Source organism: Anolis sagrei, chromosome 6 (assembly GCF_037176765.1).
Source record: "Anolis sagrei isolate rAnoSag1 chromosome 6, rAnoSag1.mat, whole genome shotgun sequence".
In the NCBI taxonomy this organism is placed as follows: domain Eukaryota; kingdom Metazoa; phylum Chordata; class Lepidosauria; order Squamata; family Dactyloidae; genus Anolis; species Anolis sagrei.
The window spans coordinates 134,010,386-134,029,472 of record NC_090026.1 but is presented as its reverse complement, the minus strand read 5'-3'; the positions used below and the strand labels follow the sequence as shown (position 1 = coordinate 134,029,472).

Below are 19,087 nucleotides of genomic sequence, written 5' to 3'. Positions count from 1 at the left end.
TTGCAACATTGTGGGTTGTAGCTGAATTAGTATCTGCAAGTAGCAGGGAGGTATAACATTGTCCTGAATGGCCTGGGTGCTTGTCTATCAGAGGTAAGAGAAGCCTGGCACGGATATCCCTGTAGAACGGGCACTGGAGGAGCACATGTTCTATTGTTTCTACATGACCCGAGTCACAGGGGCAGAGTCTCTCTGGGAAAGGGATCTTCCGGTAGCGGCCTTCCTTTGAGTACAGTTGATGGGAGAGCGTGGCGTCGAGCCAAGGTGAAAGCCCTTCGATGAAGAGGAACCTCTAAGTTGGTTAAATATGCCACAGGGGAGGCAAGATATCTGCTGTCTTCATTGATCAGGAAGGTTGGAACTGAGGCCAGGTCTAGTTGTCGCTCTCTGTCTGTGATATGTTGTTTAATAAGTGCTTCATTTGGGAGTTGTAGTTACTGAGATTTATAAAAATCATAAAGAGTAGAGACATCAGACTGGCAACAAAGATCCATTGCCTAGTCAAAGCCATGGTCTTCCCTGTAGTAGTCACCTACGGATGTGAGAGCTGGACCTGAGGGAAGGAAGGCAGAGCGAAGGAAGATCGATGCTTTTGAGCTGTGGTGTTGGAGGAAAGTGCTGAGAGTGCCTTGGACTGCGAGAAGATCCAACCAGTCCATCCTCCAGGAAAGAAAGCCCGACTAAAGCTCATTGGAGGGAAGGAGATGAGAGGGAAAGCGGAAGTCCTTTGGCCACATCATGAGGAGACAGCAAAGCCTAGAGAAGGGAATGATGCTGGGGAAAGTGGAAGGCAAAAGGAAGAGGGGCCGACCAAGGGCAAGGTGGATGGATGGCATCCTTGAAGTGGCTGGACTGACCTTGAGGGAGCTGGGGGTGGTGACGGCCGACAGGGAGCTCTGGCGTGGGCTGGTCCATGAGGTCACGAAGAGTCGGAGACGACTGAACGAATGAACAACAAACAATTCTGAACCCCACCAAGGATGGAATTGAACCAAACTTGGCACACAGTTCTCCCCTGACCAACAGAAAATACTGGAAGGTTTTGGTGGGTATTGACCTTGGGTTTTGGAGTTGTAGTTCACTTGCATCCAGAGAGCACTGTGGACTCAAACAATGATGGATCTGGATCAAACTCTACATGAATACTCAGTATGCCCAAATGTGAACACTGGTGGAGTTTGGGGAAAATAGAATCTTGACATTTGGGAGTTGTAGTTGCTGGGATTTGTAGTTCACCTACAATCAAAGAGCATTCTGAACCCCACAAACGACAGGATTGGGCTGAACCTCCCACACAGAACCCCCTTGACCACCAGAGTGGGCCACAGCAACGTGTGGCAGGGGATGGCTAGTAAATAAAACAAATACGCCAGCGTTTCTCACACTCTGCTCCTCCAGGTATTTTGGACTTCAGCTCCCATAGTTCCCAGCAGCTGGTAAACTGACTGGGATTTCTGGGAGCTGAACTCCAAAATACCTGGAGGAGCAGTGTGAGAAACGCTGCTCTCAGTGGAACTCCAGATCTCTATCTATTTCATAATAATAATAATAATAATAATAATAATAATTTGTGCTTTGAATACCATAGAGAAGGGTGAACGCGCCAGCTGCGTCTGTACCTTGGGAGGGCTGACTTGGCTACGGTAGTACACGCTTTGGTTACATCCCGTTTAGACTACTGCAACGCTCTCTATGTGGGGTTGCCTTTGAAGACTGCCCGGAAGCTACAGCAAGTCCAACGCGCGGCAGCCAGATTACTAACGGGTGCTGGGTCCAGGGAGCACACCACTCCGCTGTTACTCGAACTCCACTGGCTGCCAATTAGCTTCCGAGCACAATTCAAAGTGCTGGTGTTGACCTATAAAGCCCTAAACGACTCCGGACCTGTTTACCTCTCCGAACGTATTCTCCCCTACGAACCATCAAGATTACTAAGATCTTCTGGAGGGGCCCTGCTCTCAGTCCCACCGGCCTCACAAGCGCGTCTGGTGGGGACAGGGCCTTCTCGGTGGTGGCCCCGTGACTCTGGAACTCTCTCCCTCTGGAAGCCAGAACCGCCCCATCTGTCCTGACATTTAGGAAACGGGTGAAGACGTGGCTGTGGAGTCAGGCCTTCGAGGAATGAGACAACACCATAGGACTCTGGGTGGAAGTGGATGTAGATCCATCTTAATAGGACGACTGACCAGTGTAGTTTTATATAGAGTGTATTTTAAAGTTGTTTTTGTAATTGTGATATATGATATTTTAATGAGTGTATATGTTTTTATGGCTGGAAACCGGGCTGAGTCCCTCAATGAGGTTGAGAAGCTCGGTATACAAAACTGTGAAATAAAATAAATAAATAGAAAGAGACCTGGTGGGCCATCATCCAGTGCAACCCCCTTTTGCCAAGAAGGAAAGAAAATCCCATTCAAAGCACCCCCAGCAGATGGCCATCCAGCCTCCTCAGTGTTTCCTGTTGTCTCAGCCCCGTCCTTAACTGTACGCCGGATGTTTGTAAGCCGGGGAACGGCTGTACAGCAGGCCTGGCCCAGCTTGGGCCTTCCCTCCCTCCCTCCAGGTATTTTGGACTTCGGAATGGTGGGAGTTGGAGTCCAAAACACCCGGAGGGAGGGAGGGAGGGAGGGATGGCTCGAGTGGGGCTTCCGGGCACGGAGACGCCACCGGAATCCCCTGGCTCTCCTGGCGGGAAAGGAAGGAAGGAAGGGAGGGGGCGGCGCCTGGGCCGGAAGGAGAATCCCTCTTCCCGGCATGCAGTGGGCGGCGCGGTGCATGCCGGGGCGTGTAGTCCGCTGCTGCTTCCGCCCTGCGCGCCCTCCGTGCTGGAGCCTCGTCTTCCCGGCATGCCTCGGGGCCCGGCGTCCGGGTGACGTCTAGGGCGGTGATTGGGTGATTCGGCGCCGGAGGGGGCGGGGCGTGCGCACGCGGCAGTGGCGGCGGCGGCGGGGCAGCTGTTCTGTTGCGACAGAAGGAAGAGAAGGAGAGGAGAGAAGAGAAGAGAGGAGAGCGGTAGGAAGGGACGGGGACGGGTGGGTAGGCCTCAGGCCTGCCTCGAGGAGGGGGGGAAGCAGGGAGGCAAGGCTTCCCCTCGAGGAGGCCCGGCCTGACCCGGCTTCTTCTCGGCCTTCCTTCCCCCAGAGAGAGAGAGAGAGGGCCCGAGAGAGAGAGCGGAAGAGCCCTTCTCCTTCCTCCTCCTTCCTTCCTTCCTCCCGTCCCCGCGATGCCGTCGGACTTGGCGAAGAAGAAGGCGGCGAAGAAGAAGGAGGCGGCCAAGGCCCGGCAGAGGCCCAAGCGAGGGAACGACGACGGGGACGAGCAGCAAGACAACGCCACCGCCAATGGGGGCCAGGAACAGGACCCCGCCCGGAACACCCCCCCGCCCGAAGCAGCAGGTCAGGCAAGCATTCCCCCCACCACCACAACACCCCCATCGGAAGTCACCCCCCAGGAGGAATTGGGAGGGGGACCTCTGACTCTCTTGCCCCCTCAACCCCCCCCCTTTTGTGACCCCTCCCCCCACTCCTCCAGAGGGGAAGGGAGAGAGGGTCTGACCCTTGACCTCCATGTACTGACCCCCCCTTTTGTCGTCTAGCCCCCTCCCCCCCCCACACACAATGCCACCCTGACCAAAAGTCACCCCCCCAGGAGGAATTGGGAGGAGGGACTCTGACTCCCTTGCCCCCTCAACCTGACCCTTGACCTCCATGTACTGACCCCCCCTTTCGTCGTCCAGCCTCCCCCCCCCCACACACACAATGCCGCCCTGACCGAAAGTCACCCCCCCCCCCCGGAGGAATTAGGAGGGGGGACTCTGACTGCCTTGACCCCTCAACCTGATCCTTGACCTCCATGTACTGACTCCCCTTTCGTTGTCCAGCCCCCCCCACACACACACACACACAATGCCACCCTGACCGAAAGTCACCCCCCCCCTGGAGGAATTGGCAGGAGGGGCTCTGACTCCCTCCTTTTGTGACCCCCTTCCCTCCCTCCCTGAGGCCTCCCCACTCCTCCAGGGGGACACAAGCAGCAACCCCTCAATGCCACCCTGACCGGAAGTCATCCTCCAGAAAGGAAGGGGAGGGAGGGTCTGAACCCTGATCCCTATGTATTGACCCCCCCTTTTGTGCCCCCCCCCCCCCAGGAAGCAGGAGGTCAGACAGGCCCTGCCACCACCACAACAGACTCACTGGAAGTTCCCTCCAGGAGGAATTGGGAGGAGGGCCTCTGACTCCCTTACCCCCTCAACACCCCCCCTTTTGTGACCCCCCACCCCACCCCTCACTCCTCCTGGGGATGTGGACACAAGCAGCAACTCCTCCACGCAATCCCAGACCTCTTCATAGGGGCCCTGCTTGCAATCCCAGGTCTCCCCCACAATGCCACCCTGACCGGAAGTCACCCTCCAGAAGGGGAGGGGAGAGAGGGTCTGACCCTTGACCTCCATGTACTGACCCCCCTTTTGTCGTCGTCCTCCCCCCAGGGGACATGGAGGCCTCTTCATGGGGTCCCTGCTTGCAAACCTAGCCCCCCCCCCCTCCCACACACATACAATGCCACCCTGACCGGAAGTCTCCCTCCAGGAGGGGAGAGGAAGAGATGCCTGACCCCCACCAACTGACCCCCCACCCGAGAGGGCATGGACATGGCCAGCAATCCCTCCATTCAATCCCAGGCCACTTTATGAGGTCCCTACTTGCAATCCTACAATACCACCCGGACTGGAAGTCAGACTCCGGGAGGAGAGGGGAAGGGACCCCTCACTCCCACCTGCTGACCACTGACCCCCCTACCAGAAGACATTGACGTGCCCAGCAATCTCTCCATACAATCCCAGGCCACTTTATGGGGTCCCTGCTTGCAATCTCACAATATCACCCTGACTGGAAGTCACCCTCTGGGAGGGGAGGAAGAAACTCTGACCCCCACGTACTGACCCTGTTTTGTGACCCCCCCCCCCCGGGGACGTGGATGCAGCCTGCAATCCCAGACCTCTTCATGGGGTCCCTGTTTGTGATCCCAGGTCTCGCCCACAATACCACCCTGACTGGAAGTCACCCCCTGACCCCCACCCACTGACCCCTGACTGGAAGCTGGAGGTCAGCAGGCCCCACAGTACCACCCTGAGCAGAATCACCCTCCAGGAGGGAAGGGGTTTCTGTCCCCCACCTACTGACCCCTAACCCCCTTCTTTTGACCCCTCTCCCAGGGGATGTGGACGCGGCCAGCCGGGCGCTGGAGGCCTTTGAGCTGAAGAAGGCGGCGGCGCGGGCGGTGACGGGGGCCCTGGCCTCGCACCCCAACTCCACTGACGTCCACATCATCAGCCTGGCCCTCACCTTCCACGGGCAGGAGCTGCTCAGCGACACCAAGCTGGAGCTCAACTCCGGGCGCCGGTACGGACTCATCGGGCTCAACGGCACGGGTAAGCGAGTCCCCTCCTTGAATCCTGGACCCTTTACATGGGTGGGGGAGGGGGCCTGAGTCTGTGAGGAATGGTGGGAGATCAAGTCCAAAACACCAATTTGGCCCATGCCTGATCTAGAGGGCCGGGCTTGAGCGCAGCAGGTGAATCAAGCAGCAATAGATCTTGCAATAGATCTTTGAACTCTCAACCTTCCAACCAGAAGGTTGAGAGTTCAAAGCCCAGGTCAGGGTGAGCTTTTGACCTTTAGCTCATCTTCTTACCTAGCAGTTTGAAAACAAATGCGAGTAGATAAATAGGAACCGCATCAATCAGAAAAAGGAGGAAATTTACAAGCAAAGAAAGCTCTTTGGCAAGGAGATGGAGTGACAGCACCCCCGGTGGCCGAAAGCAAGCACAGCCTCCAAAGATGCCAAAATATGGGAAAGCCTATACAACTCTATCTGTTGTCTCTCTTGTCATTGTTATAATCAACACTGAATATTTGCTGTAGATGTGTTCTGTGATCCGTCCTGAGTCCCCTTCGGGGTGAGAAAAGCAGATTATAAATACTGTTGCACCTCAGAGTAGATTCATCTTGCTGAAATCACCAAACTGCACACGGCCTTTGTAGTGTATTGAAAATTAATAATAATAATAATAATAATAATAACATTTTATTTGTACCCCGCTACCATCTCCCCAAGGGAAATGGTGCGGCTTACATGAGGCCGAGCCCAAATACAACAATACAAGCAATAATAACAACAATACAAGCAATAAAAAAATAGACAATAAAATATACAACATTATCAATAAGACAACACACAATTAAAAACAGTGGGAAGGCCAAATGTAAAATTAAAATTAAAAGATAAAAAGTTCTGAAAAGCAAGTGATGTTCCAAGAGATCAATATAACATAGAACTATGAAGCATGATTCCACGAGGCACCAACAACACAAAACCCCATGAGAACATGACAAAGTCCCCTGGCCACGGACACAAGAACTACGAGATAATCCAGGCAAACGAGCCCAAGCTGCTTGGTTGAGTGAAAAGTTGCTCTGACAAAGGTTTGTTTTCAAATGCACTGCTTAATACCCTTTGCAAAGCATTTCTGTGGCCTCTTGCCTCCTTCTTGTTAGCTATTCTCACACTCCTTCCAAACGGTCAGCCCAATCTAAGGTTCCCGTTTCCTCAAGGTCAGGCTGCTCTTTAGTGTCAGCCTGGTTGCCTTCTTGCTTGTTATCAGGCTGAGAACTGTCCTCCTTGGAATTTTAGATAGAATCCTAGACTCCTAGAGTTGGAAGAGACCTCCTAGGCCATCATCCAGTCCAACCCCATTCTGCCAAGAAGCAGGAATATTGCATTCAAAGCACCCCTGACAGATGGCCACCCAGCCTCTGCTTAAAAGCTTCCAAAGAAGGAGCCTCCACCACACTCCCTCCGAGGCAGAGAGTTCCAATGCTGAACGGCTCTCACAGTCAGGAAGTTCTTCCTCATGTTCAGGTAGAACCGCCTCTCTTGTAGTTTGAAGCCATGGCTCCATTGCGTCCTAGTCTCCAGGGAAGCAGAAAACAAGCTTGCTCCCTCCTCCTCCCTGTGGCTTCCTCTCACATATTTATTATACATGGCTATCATATCTCCTCTCAGACTTCTCTTCTTTGGGATAAACATACCCAGCCCCTTAAGCCACTCCTCATAGGGCTTGTTCTCCAGACCCTTGATCATTTTAGTCGCCCTCCTCTGGACACTTTCCAGCTTGTCAATATCTCTCTTGAATTGTGGTGCCCAGAATTGGACACAATATTCCAGGTATGCTCTAATTGTGTCTGAGTCACAATTAGACTTTTCTGAGTCCATTTGCACCTGGCTAGTTTCAGTATCAAAAACATCCTTCCCTGCTGTGGGAAACTGAACTTGCACACCCTGTTCCTCATTGTCTACAACACGAATATTTTGAACCTGATGGTGAACCCGAATCCCATCATCCTCGTCAGAGTCGCTCTGAGATCTCATCTGAGTCACAACACTATCAGTCTGTGGTTCCAGCTGAGTCACAACAAATACTGTAAAATAATAAAATAATTGATTTCAAAGCAAGCAATTAGTGGGTTTTTAGCTTGTAATATACTTACTAGGCATGTGCGACCCATGGTTCTAAAGTACTTACAAAACTAGGGGGAACTGGTGCTTTGATTCCAAAGCGTTACTAAAGCTGGTGCTTTGCTTCTAAAGTACCGTATATTCCGGCATATAAGACGACTGAGCATATAAGACCACCCCCAACTTTTCCAGTTAAAATATAGAGTTAAGACAACTCCCATGCATAAGGTGACCCCTGACTTTTGAGAAGATTTCCTTGGGTTAAAAAGTAGTCTTAATATACTGTGTTTCTAAAGTTCTGGTGGTGAAAATTTCAGAATGCTAGCAAAACTTTCAAAATTTCATTATTATTTTGTCAACAGCAATTTTTATGACAGAACCAATTAAGAATTGCCATTTATAATGAAATGTTCAAAGTTTTGCTAGAGTTCTGAAATTTTCACCCCCAGATCTTTAGAAACACTTTAGAAGCAAATCACCAGCGCCCCCTAGTGTTGCAAGTACTTTAGAACCATGGATTGCACATGCCTAATACTTACACAAAGAAAAACAGAAGGGTTTTTGCCACAACGCTTGCGTTTCGTACATACGTCTCCCAGTCTGGGTTTGTGTCCAGAGGTCGGATGTTCCGCCTGTGAACCGTGCCTTGCTCCGCCCGCAGGGAAATCCATGCTGCTGTCGGCCATTGGGAAGCGGGAGGTGCCCATCCCGGAGCACATCGACATCTACCACTTGACCCGGGAGATGCCCCCCAGCGAGAAGACGCCCCTGCAGTGCGTGATGGAGGTGGACACGGAGAGGGCCATGCTGGAGCAGGAGGCCGAACGCCTGGCCCACGAGGATGGTGAGTCCCTCGATCGCCAAATAGGACTCCGCTCCCTTTACCCCACTCAATTCCCGGCCCTGTAGTTTGCTGTCTGGGCATGTTGTAGGTTTTTTCGGGCTCTATGGCCATGTTCTAGAGGCATTCTCTCCTGACGTTTCGCCTGCATCTATGGCAAACATCCCCAGAGGTAGTGAGGAAGGGTTTGGTGAGCATTGGCCTTGAGTTTGGGAGTTGTAGTTCACCTACATCCAGAGAGCACTATGGACTCAAACAATGATGGATCTGGACCAAACTTGACAGGAATACTCAATATGCCCAAATGTGAACACTTGTGGAGTTTAGGGGAAATAGACCTTGCTATTTGGGAGTTGTAGTTTCTGGGATGTATAGAAACTGAACTCCACTAATGATACAATAGGGCCAGACTTCCAACACAGAATCCCCATGACCAACAGAAAATACGGTGTTTTCTAATGGTCCTTGGTGACCCCTCGGACATCCCCTTGCGACCCCCCAGGGGTCCCAACCCCCAGGTTGAGAAATGCTGGTCTAAAGCATCTCTCTAGCCTGAGAGTCTAATAGCGTCTCTGTATAGTCTAAAGCATTCTGCTCCTCCTGACTTCTAAAAGTATATTGTTCTACTGGCATCTAAATTGTACTGCTTCAAAAATGGAGTCTGAGTCCCAAACAATCCCAGATCTGGCCACATGGTCTGCAGCCCCTCCCACCATCTTTAGCCGACTGCTTTGCATGAGGTTTTTTGTTTTGATGGGTTGCTTGTTGTCTTCTGGACATTTGGTTCCATCTAAGCCGCCCCGAGTCCCTTTGGTCAGATGGTGGCAGGATATTATGTGATTATAATTAAGGTTACTGTTTTTAATCTGCTATGTATTATGATTTTACATTGTTGTTATTGATATTGTGGCATCGAATTGTGTTAGCTGCCCCGAGTCCCCCCTCGGGGGTGAGAAGGGCGGGGTAGAAATGGTGCAAATAAATAAATAAATAAATAATATAAGAATAATGTTATTATGATGATTATAATAATATAATCTATTTTATAAATATTATAAAAAAATAATTATGCCCATTTTGGGATCCCTGGTTCTTGGATTCTGAGCATTGTATGGATAGAGTTTGAATGCTAATGTTTTATAGTTTTGTGTTTATTTATTTAGTTGTTTACTATATTTGTATACTGCCCCTCTCAGCCCGGAGGTGACTTGAGGCGGTTTAATTTTATTTCAACTGGACAAATGGCCTATCTGAACATGTTTTTATATCAGTTGTGTTTTTTGTTTGGATGGATTGTTTGCATTATTGTCTTGTGGACATTTGGTCCCATCTAAGCTGCCCTGAGTCCCTTCGGTCAGATGGTGGCAGGGGTTTATGTGATCATGTCATTATAATTAATGTTACTGTTTATAATATGCTATGTATTATGATTTTACATTGTTGTTATTGATATTGTGGCATCAAATTGTGTTAGCTGCCCCGAGTCCCCCCTCGGGAGTGAGAAGGGCGGGGTAGAAATGGTGCAAATAAATAAATAATATAAGAATAATGTTATTATGGTAATTATAATAATATTATCTATTTTATAAATATTATAAAAAAATAATTATGCCCATTTTGGGATCCCTGGTTCTTGGATTCTGAGCATTGTTTGGATGGAGTTGCAATGTTAATGTTTTAGTTTTGTGTTTATTTATTTAGTTGTTTACTATATTTGTATACCGCCCCTCTCAGCCGGGAGGCGACTCGAGGCGGTTTAATTTTATTTCAACTGGACAAATGGCCTATCTGAACATGTTTTTATATCAGTTGTGTGTTTTTGTTTTGATGGATTGTTTGCATGATTGTCTTATGGACATTTGGTCCCATCTAAGCTGCCCTGAGTCCCTTCGGTCAGATGGTGGCAGGGTATAATGTGATCATGTCATTATAATTAATGTTACTGTTTATAATCTGCTATGTATTATGATTTTATATTGTTGTTGTTGATATTGTGGCATCAAATTGTGTTAGCTGCCCTGAGTCCCCGCTCGGGGCTGAGAAATTGTGTAAATAAATAAATAAACAATATAAGAATAATGTTATTACGGTGACTGGTTGGGCTGGGCTGGGGAAGGGGCAGGGGACGGTCCTCTTGCAAACGCAGGAGGGAAGGGGATCCTCCTGCCACTGACTTCCTTCCTTCCTCCCCCCTCCCTCCCTCCCCAAAGCCGAGTGTGAGAAGCTTCTGGAGCTGTACGAGCGGCTGGAAGAGCTGGACGCGGACAAGGCGGAGATGCGTGCCTCGCGGATCCTGCACGGCCTGGGCTTCTCCCCCCTCATGCAGCGCAAGAAGCTCAAGGACTTCAGCGGTGGCTGGCGCATGCGGGTGGCCCTGGCCAGGTGGGTCCAGGGCGGAGCAGGCATGGGGTGGGGGCTCCTACCTGGCTCTTGGCTCCGCCCCTGACCCCGCCCCTCCTTCTCCTCAGGGCCCTCTTCATCCGGCCCTTCATGCTGCTCCTGGACGAGCCCACCAACCACCTGGACCTGGACGCCTGCGTCTGGTTGGAGGAGGAGCTCAAGACGTGAGTGTGGGGAGGGGCCATTGTGGGGGATGGGCTCTCCTCAGCGCCACCACCTGCCACTCACAGCCCCTCTCCTTTTACCCTTGCAGGTTCAAGCGCATCCTGGTGCTCATCTCCCACTCCCAGGACTTCCTCAACGGCGTCTGCACCAACATCATCCACATGCACAACCGCAAGCTCAAGTACTACACGGTGAGGCCCTCCCCCTCCCCTCAAGCGTTGGATTTGGGACTTGTTTTCAGGAGGGAGGGTGATTGAGGGGTGGCACCCCAGGGGGCCCTGCACTGAACGCCTGCCTATCGGAAATGTTAAAAAGTAACTAGGTATATCTGATTACAAAAATGTGAGTCAAGCACTCAAAGAGTAGGCCGAAGCCTGTTAGAGTCGGTGAGCGAAAGGAGAGTGAGGTAAACCTCTGTGGGAGAGAAACTTCAGTGAAAGAAGCCCCATGTTAAAGGCCTCGTGTGTAAAGCTGCAGTATGACGCTTCTGTGTAATTTTAGTATGAGAGGAGGCTCTGTCAGAGTCAAACTCTGTTAGTGGGCCAAAGCTAGCATCGTCCTGAGGAGAGTGAGGTAAACCTCAGTGTGAGAGAAGCTTCAGCAAAAGAAGCCCCAGGTTAAAGGCCTCGTGTGTAAAGCTACAGTGTGAAGCTTCTGTGTAATTTTAGTATGAGAGGAGGCTCTGTGAGAGTCAAACCCTGTTAGAGTCAGTGGGCCAAAGCTAGTGTCGTCCTAAGGAGAGTGAGGTAAACCTCAGTGTGAGAGAAGCTTCAGCAAAAGAAGCCCCAGGTTAAAGGCTTCATGTGTAAAGCTACGATGTGAAGCTTCTGTGTAATTTTGGTGTGAGAGGAGCCTCTGTCAGAGTCAAACCCTGTTAGAGTCAGTGGGCCAATACTAGTATCCTCCTAAGGGGAGTAAGGTAAACCTCTGTGTGAGAGAAGCTCCAGCGAAAGAAGCCCCAGGTTAAAGGCCTCGTGTGTAAAGCTACAGTGTGAAGCTTCTGTGTAATTTTAGTATGAGAGGAGGCTCTGTGAGAGTCAAACCCTGTTAGAGTCAGTGGGCCAAAGCTAGTGTCGTCCTGAGGAGAGTGAGGTAAACCTCTGTGTGAGAGAAGCTTAATTGAAAGAAGCCCCAGGCTAAAGGCATTTTGTGTAAAGCTACGATGCGAAACTTCTGTGTAATTTCGGTGTGAGAGGAGCCTCTGTGAGAGCGAAGCATGAGGAAGACTCCCAGCGTGGAAGCAAAGAAGGAAGTATGAAAGACTTTATTTGTGTCGTGGAAACCTTGTTCTTGTAAATAGTGCTAATATATTAGTTTACTACAAAGAAAAGTCTCCAAAAGAAGAGAGAACGTTGGTCTGTGCGTTTTTGTTGTTTTGGTCACTTTGGGCCTCTGGTGCTGGGTCACGCTGCTGCTAAGAAGTCACCTGGGGCTTCTCTCACACAGGTGTACCTCACTGTGCATTTATGGGGAGGGTCTTTGGTTATCTGATTACAAAAATGTGAGTCAAGCACTCAAAGAGTGAGTAGGCTGAAGCCTGTTAGAGTCAGTGGGCCACAGCTAATGTCATCCTGAAGAGAGTGAGGTAAACCACTGTGTGAGAAAAGCTTCAGCGAAAGAAGCCCCCGGTTAAAGGCCTTGTGTGTAAAGCTACCATGTGAAGATTCTGTGTAATTTCGGTGTGAGAGGAGCCTCTGTGAGAGTGAAGCATGAGGAAGAAGCCCAGCGTGGAAGCAAAGAAGGAAGTATGAAAGACTTTATTTGTGTTGTGGAAACCTAGTTCTTGTAAACAGTGTTAATATATTATTTTACTACAAAGAAAAGTCTCCAAAAGAAGAGAGAACGTTGGTCTGTGCGTTTGTGTTCTTTTGGTCACTTTGGGCCTCTGATGCTGGGTCACGCTGCTGCTAATAAGTCACCTGGGGCTCCTCTCACACAGAGGTTTACCTCACTGTGCATTTATGGGGAGGGTCTTTGGTTATCTGATTACAAAAATGTGAGTCAAGCACTCAAAGAGCGAGTAGGCCGAAGCCTGTTAGAGTCAGTGGGCCACAGCTAATGTCATCCTGAAGAGAGTGAGGTAAACCACTGTGTGAGAAAAGCTTCAGTGAAAGAAGCCCCAGGTTAAAGGCCTCGTTTGTAAAGCTACCATGTGAAGATTCTGTGTAATTTCTGTGTGAGAGGAGCCTCTGTGAGAGCGAAGCATGAGGAAGAATCCTAGCATGGAAGCAAAGAAGAAAGTATAAAAAACTTTATTTGTGTTGTGGAAACCTTGTTCTTGTAAATAGTGCAAATATATTAATTTACTACAAAGAAAGGTCTCCAAAAGAAGAGATATTGGTGGTCTCTGTGTTTGTGTTCTTTTGGTCACTTTGGGCCCCTTGTGCTGGGTCACGCTGCTGCTAATAGGTCACCTGGGGCTCCTTCCACTGAAGCTTCTCTCACACAGGGGTTTGCCTCACTGTGCATTTATGGGGAGGGTCTTTGGTTATGAAGCCCACTGGCCCAACCCTGCCTCCCTTCCTTCCTCGCGTCCGCCTGTCCTGCAGGGCAACTACGACCAGTACGTCAAGACCCGGCTGGAGCTGGAGGAGAACCAGATGAAGCGCTTCCACTGGGAGCAGGACCAGATCGCCCACATGAAGGTGCCCCTCCCCTTCCCCTTCCTGGTTGTGGGTGGGGGGCTATCTCTCCTTTCCCTGTCACTCCTCCCCTGCTGACCCCTCCCCTTGCTTCCGCTGCAGAACTACATTGCCCGCTTTGGCCACGGAAGTGCCAAGCTGGCCCGCCAGGCTCAGAGCAAAGAGAAGACCCTCCAGAAGATGATGGCCTCAGGGCTGACCGAGAGGGTCATTACGGACAAGGTCAGGCCCTGAGCAGGGAGGTGGGGGGGGTTCCTTTGTGGGGTGGGGGCGTTCTCAGCCAGAGCTTGACCAGACCCTCCTCCTCCTCCCCCACAGACCCTCTCCTTCTGCTTCCCGGCCTGTGGCAAGATCCCTCCTCCGGTCATCATGGTGCAGAATGTGAGCTTCAAATACTCCAAAGACGGGGTGAGCGGAAGGGCGGGAACCGGGGGGGTGGGGGCTGGGTGAGGGCCAGGGTCATGTACTTACCGCCTTCGTTCTTTTTGGGGGGCTAAGCCTTGGATTTACAACAACTTGGAGTTTGGGATCGACCTGGACACGCGGGTGGCCTTGGTGGGGCCCAACGGCGCAGGGAAGTCCACGCTCCTGAAACTCCTCACGGGAGAGGTATGTCCTTGTGTGTCTGTGTGTGTCCCAAATCCTGGTCTGGGAGAGCAATGGGACAGCGCTTGACCAGTCTACCTCTTCCCCTCCCAGCTCCTACCCACAGATGGCATGATCCGCAAGCACTCACACGTCAAGATCGGCAGGTACCACCAGGTACGTGGGGTCACAGGGATGTGTTGCGTGGGTGGGCCAGGTGGCTCTGCCAAAGGGCTGAAATGGGGCCCAGACCTCTGTTTGCAGGCTCACCCTCGCTTGCTCTGCCCCACAGCACTTGCAAGAGCAGCTGGATCTAGACCTCTCCCCGCTGGAGTACATGATGAAGTGCTACCCGGAGATCAAGGAGAAGGAGGAGATGAGGAAGGTCATCGGCCGCTATGGACTCACCGGGAAGCAGCAGGTGCGGAGAGAGAGGGAGGGAGGGGGGTGTTCCTGTCACTTCTTGTTCCTGTTGGGGAATCTGAGCGGTTAGGCTCATAAATAACCCTGACTTGGGGTGATTCCACCATAAATATAGTAGAGTCCCAGGAGTAAACTTCATAACCAGCAGAAACGTACCTGTGATGAGCTGGGATTGGCTTAGGATGGATCAGGATTGCAGGGTCAGAACTTTGAGTTCAAAATATAATAATAATAATAATAATAATAATAATAATAATAATAATTTCATATATTATTAATTTATTATTTTTAATAATAATATAATTAATATTATAATTATAATAAATAACATTTACAATTAATATTAATATTATAGAATATAATATCATATATTTATTAATTATAATAATTATAATATTGTAATTAGAATCATAGAATCATAGAATCCTAGAGTTGGAAGAGACCTCATGGGCCATCCAGTCCAACCCAGTTCTGCCAAGAAGCAGGAAAATTGCATTCAAAGCACCCTCGACAGATGGCCATCCAGCCTCTGCTTCAAAGCTGCCAAATAAGGAGCCTCCACCACACTCCCTCTGGGGCAGAGAGTTCCACTGCTGAACGGCTCTCACAGTCAGGAAGGTCTTCCTCATGTTCAGGTGGAACCTCCTCTCTTGTACTTTGAAGCCATTGTTCCATTGCGTCCTAGTCTCCAAGGAAGCAGAAAACAAGCTTGCTCCCTCCTCCCCCCTGTGGCTTCCTCACACATATTTATACATGGCTCTCATCATGTCTCCTCTCAGCCTTCTCTTCTTCAGGCTAAACATGCCCAGCCCCTTAAGCCGCTCCTTATAGGGCTTGTTCTCCAGACCCTTGATCATTTTAGTCGCCCTCTTTATTGGTTACCCCGCTACCATCTCCCACAGGACTCGGTGCGGCTTACAAGATGCCGAGCCCAAAGTACATCATTAGCAAAAACACAACAGACAACAATACAATGCAACAATAAATAAGCAAGCAATAAAACAATAACAAAAGCACGACACTGTTAAAAACCTGGGCCAAATGTAATAGTTAAAATTCTAAAAATGCTGGGCATGTCCAGGTGAGGTAGAATGGATATTTTGGGAATAGAAGGGTGTGCGGACAATTCTAACTCTCTTATAAAGTGCATTAGGGACAATTACTTGGGATTCCTTAATCTGGGAAGGCAGACTGGAACACCCATGTTTTCAAGCTTCTTCTGAAGACTGTCAGCGTTGAGGAGTGCCTGATGTCCTTGGGGAGGGAGTTCCAGAGTCGTGGGGCCACCACCGAGAAGGCCCTGTCCCTCGTCCCCACCAATCGCGCTTATAGTTATAATAAATAAATATTCTTTATTTTAACTATAACAATAATATTATTATTAATGTTATAGTTATAATAAAGAATATTTATAATTATTAATATTGTAAATTAATATTGTAAATTAATATAATAAAAACAATATATGCTCCTGACCTCACGATCGTGTTAAAAAACAAAGTTTGGATCATCAATGTCGCAATCCCAAGGGACAGCAGGATTGAAGAGAAACAACGGGAAAAGCTGACACAATACGAGGATTTGAAGATCGAACTGCAAAGACTGCGACAAAAGCCAGTCAAGGTGGTCCCAGTGGGGATCAGCACACTGGGTGCAGTGCCTCAAGACCTTGGCCTGCACTTAAAAACAATCGGCGCTGACAAAGTTACTGTCTGTCAGGTGCAGAAGGCCACCCTACTTAGAACTGCACACATTATTCGCTGATACATCACACAGTCCTAGACACTTGGGAAGGGCTCGGTGTGTGATCCAATTCAACAGCCAGCAGAGTGTCTGCTGTGGACTCGTCTTGTTATGTTGCAAATAATAATAATAATAATAATAATTACTACTAATAATAATAATTTCATACAAAATCCAGCGTGTATATCTCGTTTGCTGTGACATGTTTTTGTGTCAGTAAAATAATAATAATAATAATAATAATAATAATAATAATAATAATGGAAGTGTCTGATGTGTGATCCAATACAACAGCCACCAGAGTGTCTGTTGTGGACTCAACTTGTTGCGTTGCAAATAATAATAATAAGTAAGTAAGTAAGTAATAATAATAATATAAAAATTATTTATATTCCACTCTATTTCCCCGAAGGGATTCAGGTCGGATTCCAAACATAAAAGGCAAGCATTCAATGCCCGAACGCAACAGCAATACTAAATTTAACAACCCAACATTATCACTTAAAAACTAAAATTGATTTTAAAAACAGAGCCTGTTCTGTCAGATATAAGATCAAACATCAGACAGAAGCATTGATGTCCCAGTTCCTGGGGGGCAAAGAGAGTGATCCTTGCTCAAGATGTCTGTTGAGCTGCTGGGCGAACCGGGCACGGGTGGGGATGGTAGCCCTTAATCAGAGGTAGAATGGTCGTATCGCAATGACTCCTCCTCCTCCTCGTAAGCCAGTGAGCAGAGATACGTCTTTAGTTGTTTAGTTGGGAGGGGGCATCTTTAACTCCTTAGGAAGGGTCCAGAGGTGGGGGGCAGTCATGGAGAAGACCCTTTCTCTTGTTCCTTCCAACCGTGCTTGGGACAGGGGTGGGACTGAGAGGAGGGCCTCTTCCAATGAACACAATGTCCAAGTTGGTCTATAGAGAGAAGTATTTATTGAAGTGAAAGAATGCAGGCGAAACGTCAGGAGAAATGCCTCTAAAACGTGGCCCTATAGCCCAAAAAAACCCACAAAAACCTAGTGATTCCAGCCATGAAAGCCTTCGACAATACAAAGTAAAAGAAATCAATTCTTGATGGAAAAGGTCTGGGAGTCAACTAGCTTACTAAGCCTTGTCTTCTAAAGAAAGCGTTTAAAAAATCCATGCAGCTACATTTTGCCTAGAGAGAGAGGCAAAAAGTGCCTCCTTGTAGATGGGAAAAAAAGCAGAAGAGAATGGAGAAATGGCAAATGGGCACATGATTAGCCCCACGACAATAAAAACACCTTTAGAAAGGAAGTTCCCTCACAGGATCCCATTCCTACGTCATCAAAGGGGGAGGAGACGGTGGCAAGGAGGAAGAGGAAAGACAGAGTCCTTTTGGGAAGACACACAGGAATTTGGGGTCTTGGGGCAGGCCTGCTCTTGAGGGACGCTCCCGGGTGGGGGGAGTTTGGGGAGTTCCCCTTCTGCTTTTAGGAACCAATGGGGTTGCCCCTTGGTTGGGGGGGGGGATTGGCTGGCGAATCCACCTGCAGCCTGACACGCCTGTCCACCCGCCCGCCCAGGTGAGCCCCATCCGCAACCTGTCGGACGGCCAGAAGTGCCGCGTCTGCTTTGCCTGGCTGGCCTGGCAGAACCCCCACATGCTCTTCCTGGACGAGCCCACCAACCACCTGGACATCGAGACCATCGACGCCTTGGCCGACGCCATCAGCGACTTCGAAGGGGGCATGATGCTGGTCAGCCACGACTTCCGGCTCATCCAACAGGTTCGAAGGGGGGTTGGAGGGGGTCAGGGGAGTATGGGGCTGGAGGGCGGGGTCATCCCCTCAGGTGGGACCCCATTCCCAGGGGTCAGCCCAGGAAACCTCAGCCTCCCCACAAGAGCAGATGCTGCAAAGGTTCCAGGGCAGCCCGAACAAGGCAAGGCTGTGGGGTCTTCTGTGGGTGCAGCACCCCTCCCTCTCTCCCTCCCTCCCAATGGCAGGAGACCCTCACCTGTATCCCCCCCCCCCCCCCAGGTGGCGCAGGAGATCTGGGTCTGCGAGAAGCGGACGATCACCAAGTGGCCCGGAGACATCCTCTCCTACAAGGAGCACCTCAAGTCCAAGCTGGTGGACGAGGAGCCGGCGCTCGCCAAGAAGACCCACAGCGCCTGAGCCCCACGGCAGGAGGGGAGGGGGAGGGGGAGGAAGGGGGGGCGAGGTTGGGCCTTTCCTCAGAGACTGGTGGCCCCCAACCTGCTGCGTCTGCCCTCCTCCTCCTCCTCCCCCCAACAGCCTGGGAACGGAAAGGACCCTCTCTTCAGTTGCTGCTGCTGCTGCTGCTCTGACCCTTTGGCCCTGCTCTGTGCCCCCCACTCACTCACTCTCCCCCCCCCCCCCCCTTACACACACTCACAGCTTTGCCTCTGGGAACACCGAGCTCTTCCTCCATCTCCCCCCCCCCCCCAAATGCCACTCTTGGCCCTCCATGCTGACAGCCAGTGCCCCCCCTCCTCCTCCTCTCTCTGCCTTTGGGGGGCCACCCTCCCCTCCCCCACCCTTTGGGGGCCAAGGGGCCTAGTGTGGCCCCCTCCCTCCCTGGAGCAGTCTTTCCACTTTTCACTCACTCCAAACTCCAAACGTGGGCCTCGGTTTCCGTAGAACAGTTATTTATCAGTGTAAAGGCCCAGCCGGCCGCAGAAGGATCCGTCAATAAAGAGGAAAAGTGTTTCCAGACCTGTGTCTCTCTCTCACACACACACACACACACTTCTCGTTGGAGCAACCATTGTGTTCATTCAAGGGGCTTCCGC

The 19,087-nt window shown here is 50.2% G+C and overlaps 1 protein-coding gene across 1 annotated transcript; it reads left to right on the top strand.

Moving 5' to 3' along the window:
- The first annotated feature begins 2,911 nt into the window (after positions 1 to 2,911).
- On the top strand, positions 2,912 to 18,539 carry ABCF2 (ATP binding cassette subfamily F member 2). The gene is made up of 15 exons (XM_067470466.1): positions 2,912 to 3,012; positions 3,142 to 3,395; positions 5,213 to 5,428; positions 8,177 to 8,359; positions 10,567 to 10,738; positions 10,825 to 10,920; positions 11,010 to 11,112; positions 13,471 to 13,566; positions 13,666 to 13,785; positions 13,882 to 13,971; positions 14,062 to 14,172; positions 14,263 to 14,325; positions 14,441 to 14,569; positions 17,856 to 18,059; positions 18,312 to 18,539. Exons 2-15 carry the CDS (start codon positions 3,224 to 3,226, stop codon positions 18,447 to 18,449), a joined length of 1,893 nt encoding a protein of 630 aa, XP_067326567.1. The 5' UTR covers positions 2,912 to 3,012; positions 3,142 to 3,223; the 3' UTR covers positions 18,450 to 18,539.
- The last annotated feature ends 548 nt before the right edge of the window (positions 18,540 to 19,087 follow it).

Excerpts from the sequence above, each read along its gene's own strand:
- ABCF2 (XM_067470466.1), top strand. The coding sequence starts at position 3,224 with ATGCCGTCGGACTTGGCGAAGAAGAAGGCGGCGAAGAAGAAGGAGGCG. Across the intron at positions 13,972-14,061 it reads TCAAATACTCCAAAGACGGG|CCTTGGATTTACAACAACTT; the intron begins GTGAGCGGAAGG and ends TGGGGGGCTAAG. Across the intron at positions 18,060-18,311 it reads ACTTCCGGCTCATCCAACAG|GTGGCGCAGGAGATCTGGGT; the intron begins GTTCGAAGGGGG and ends CCCCCCCCCCAG.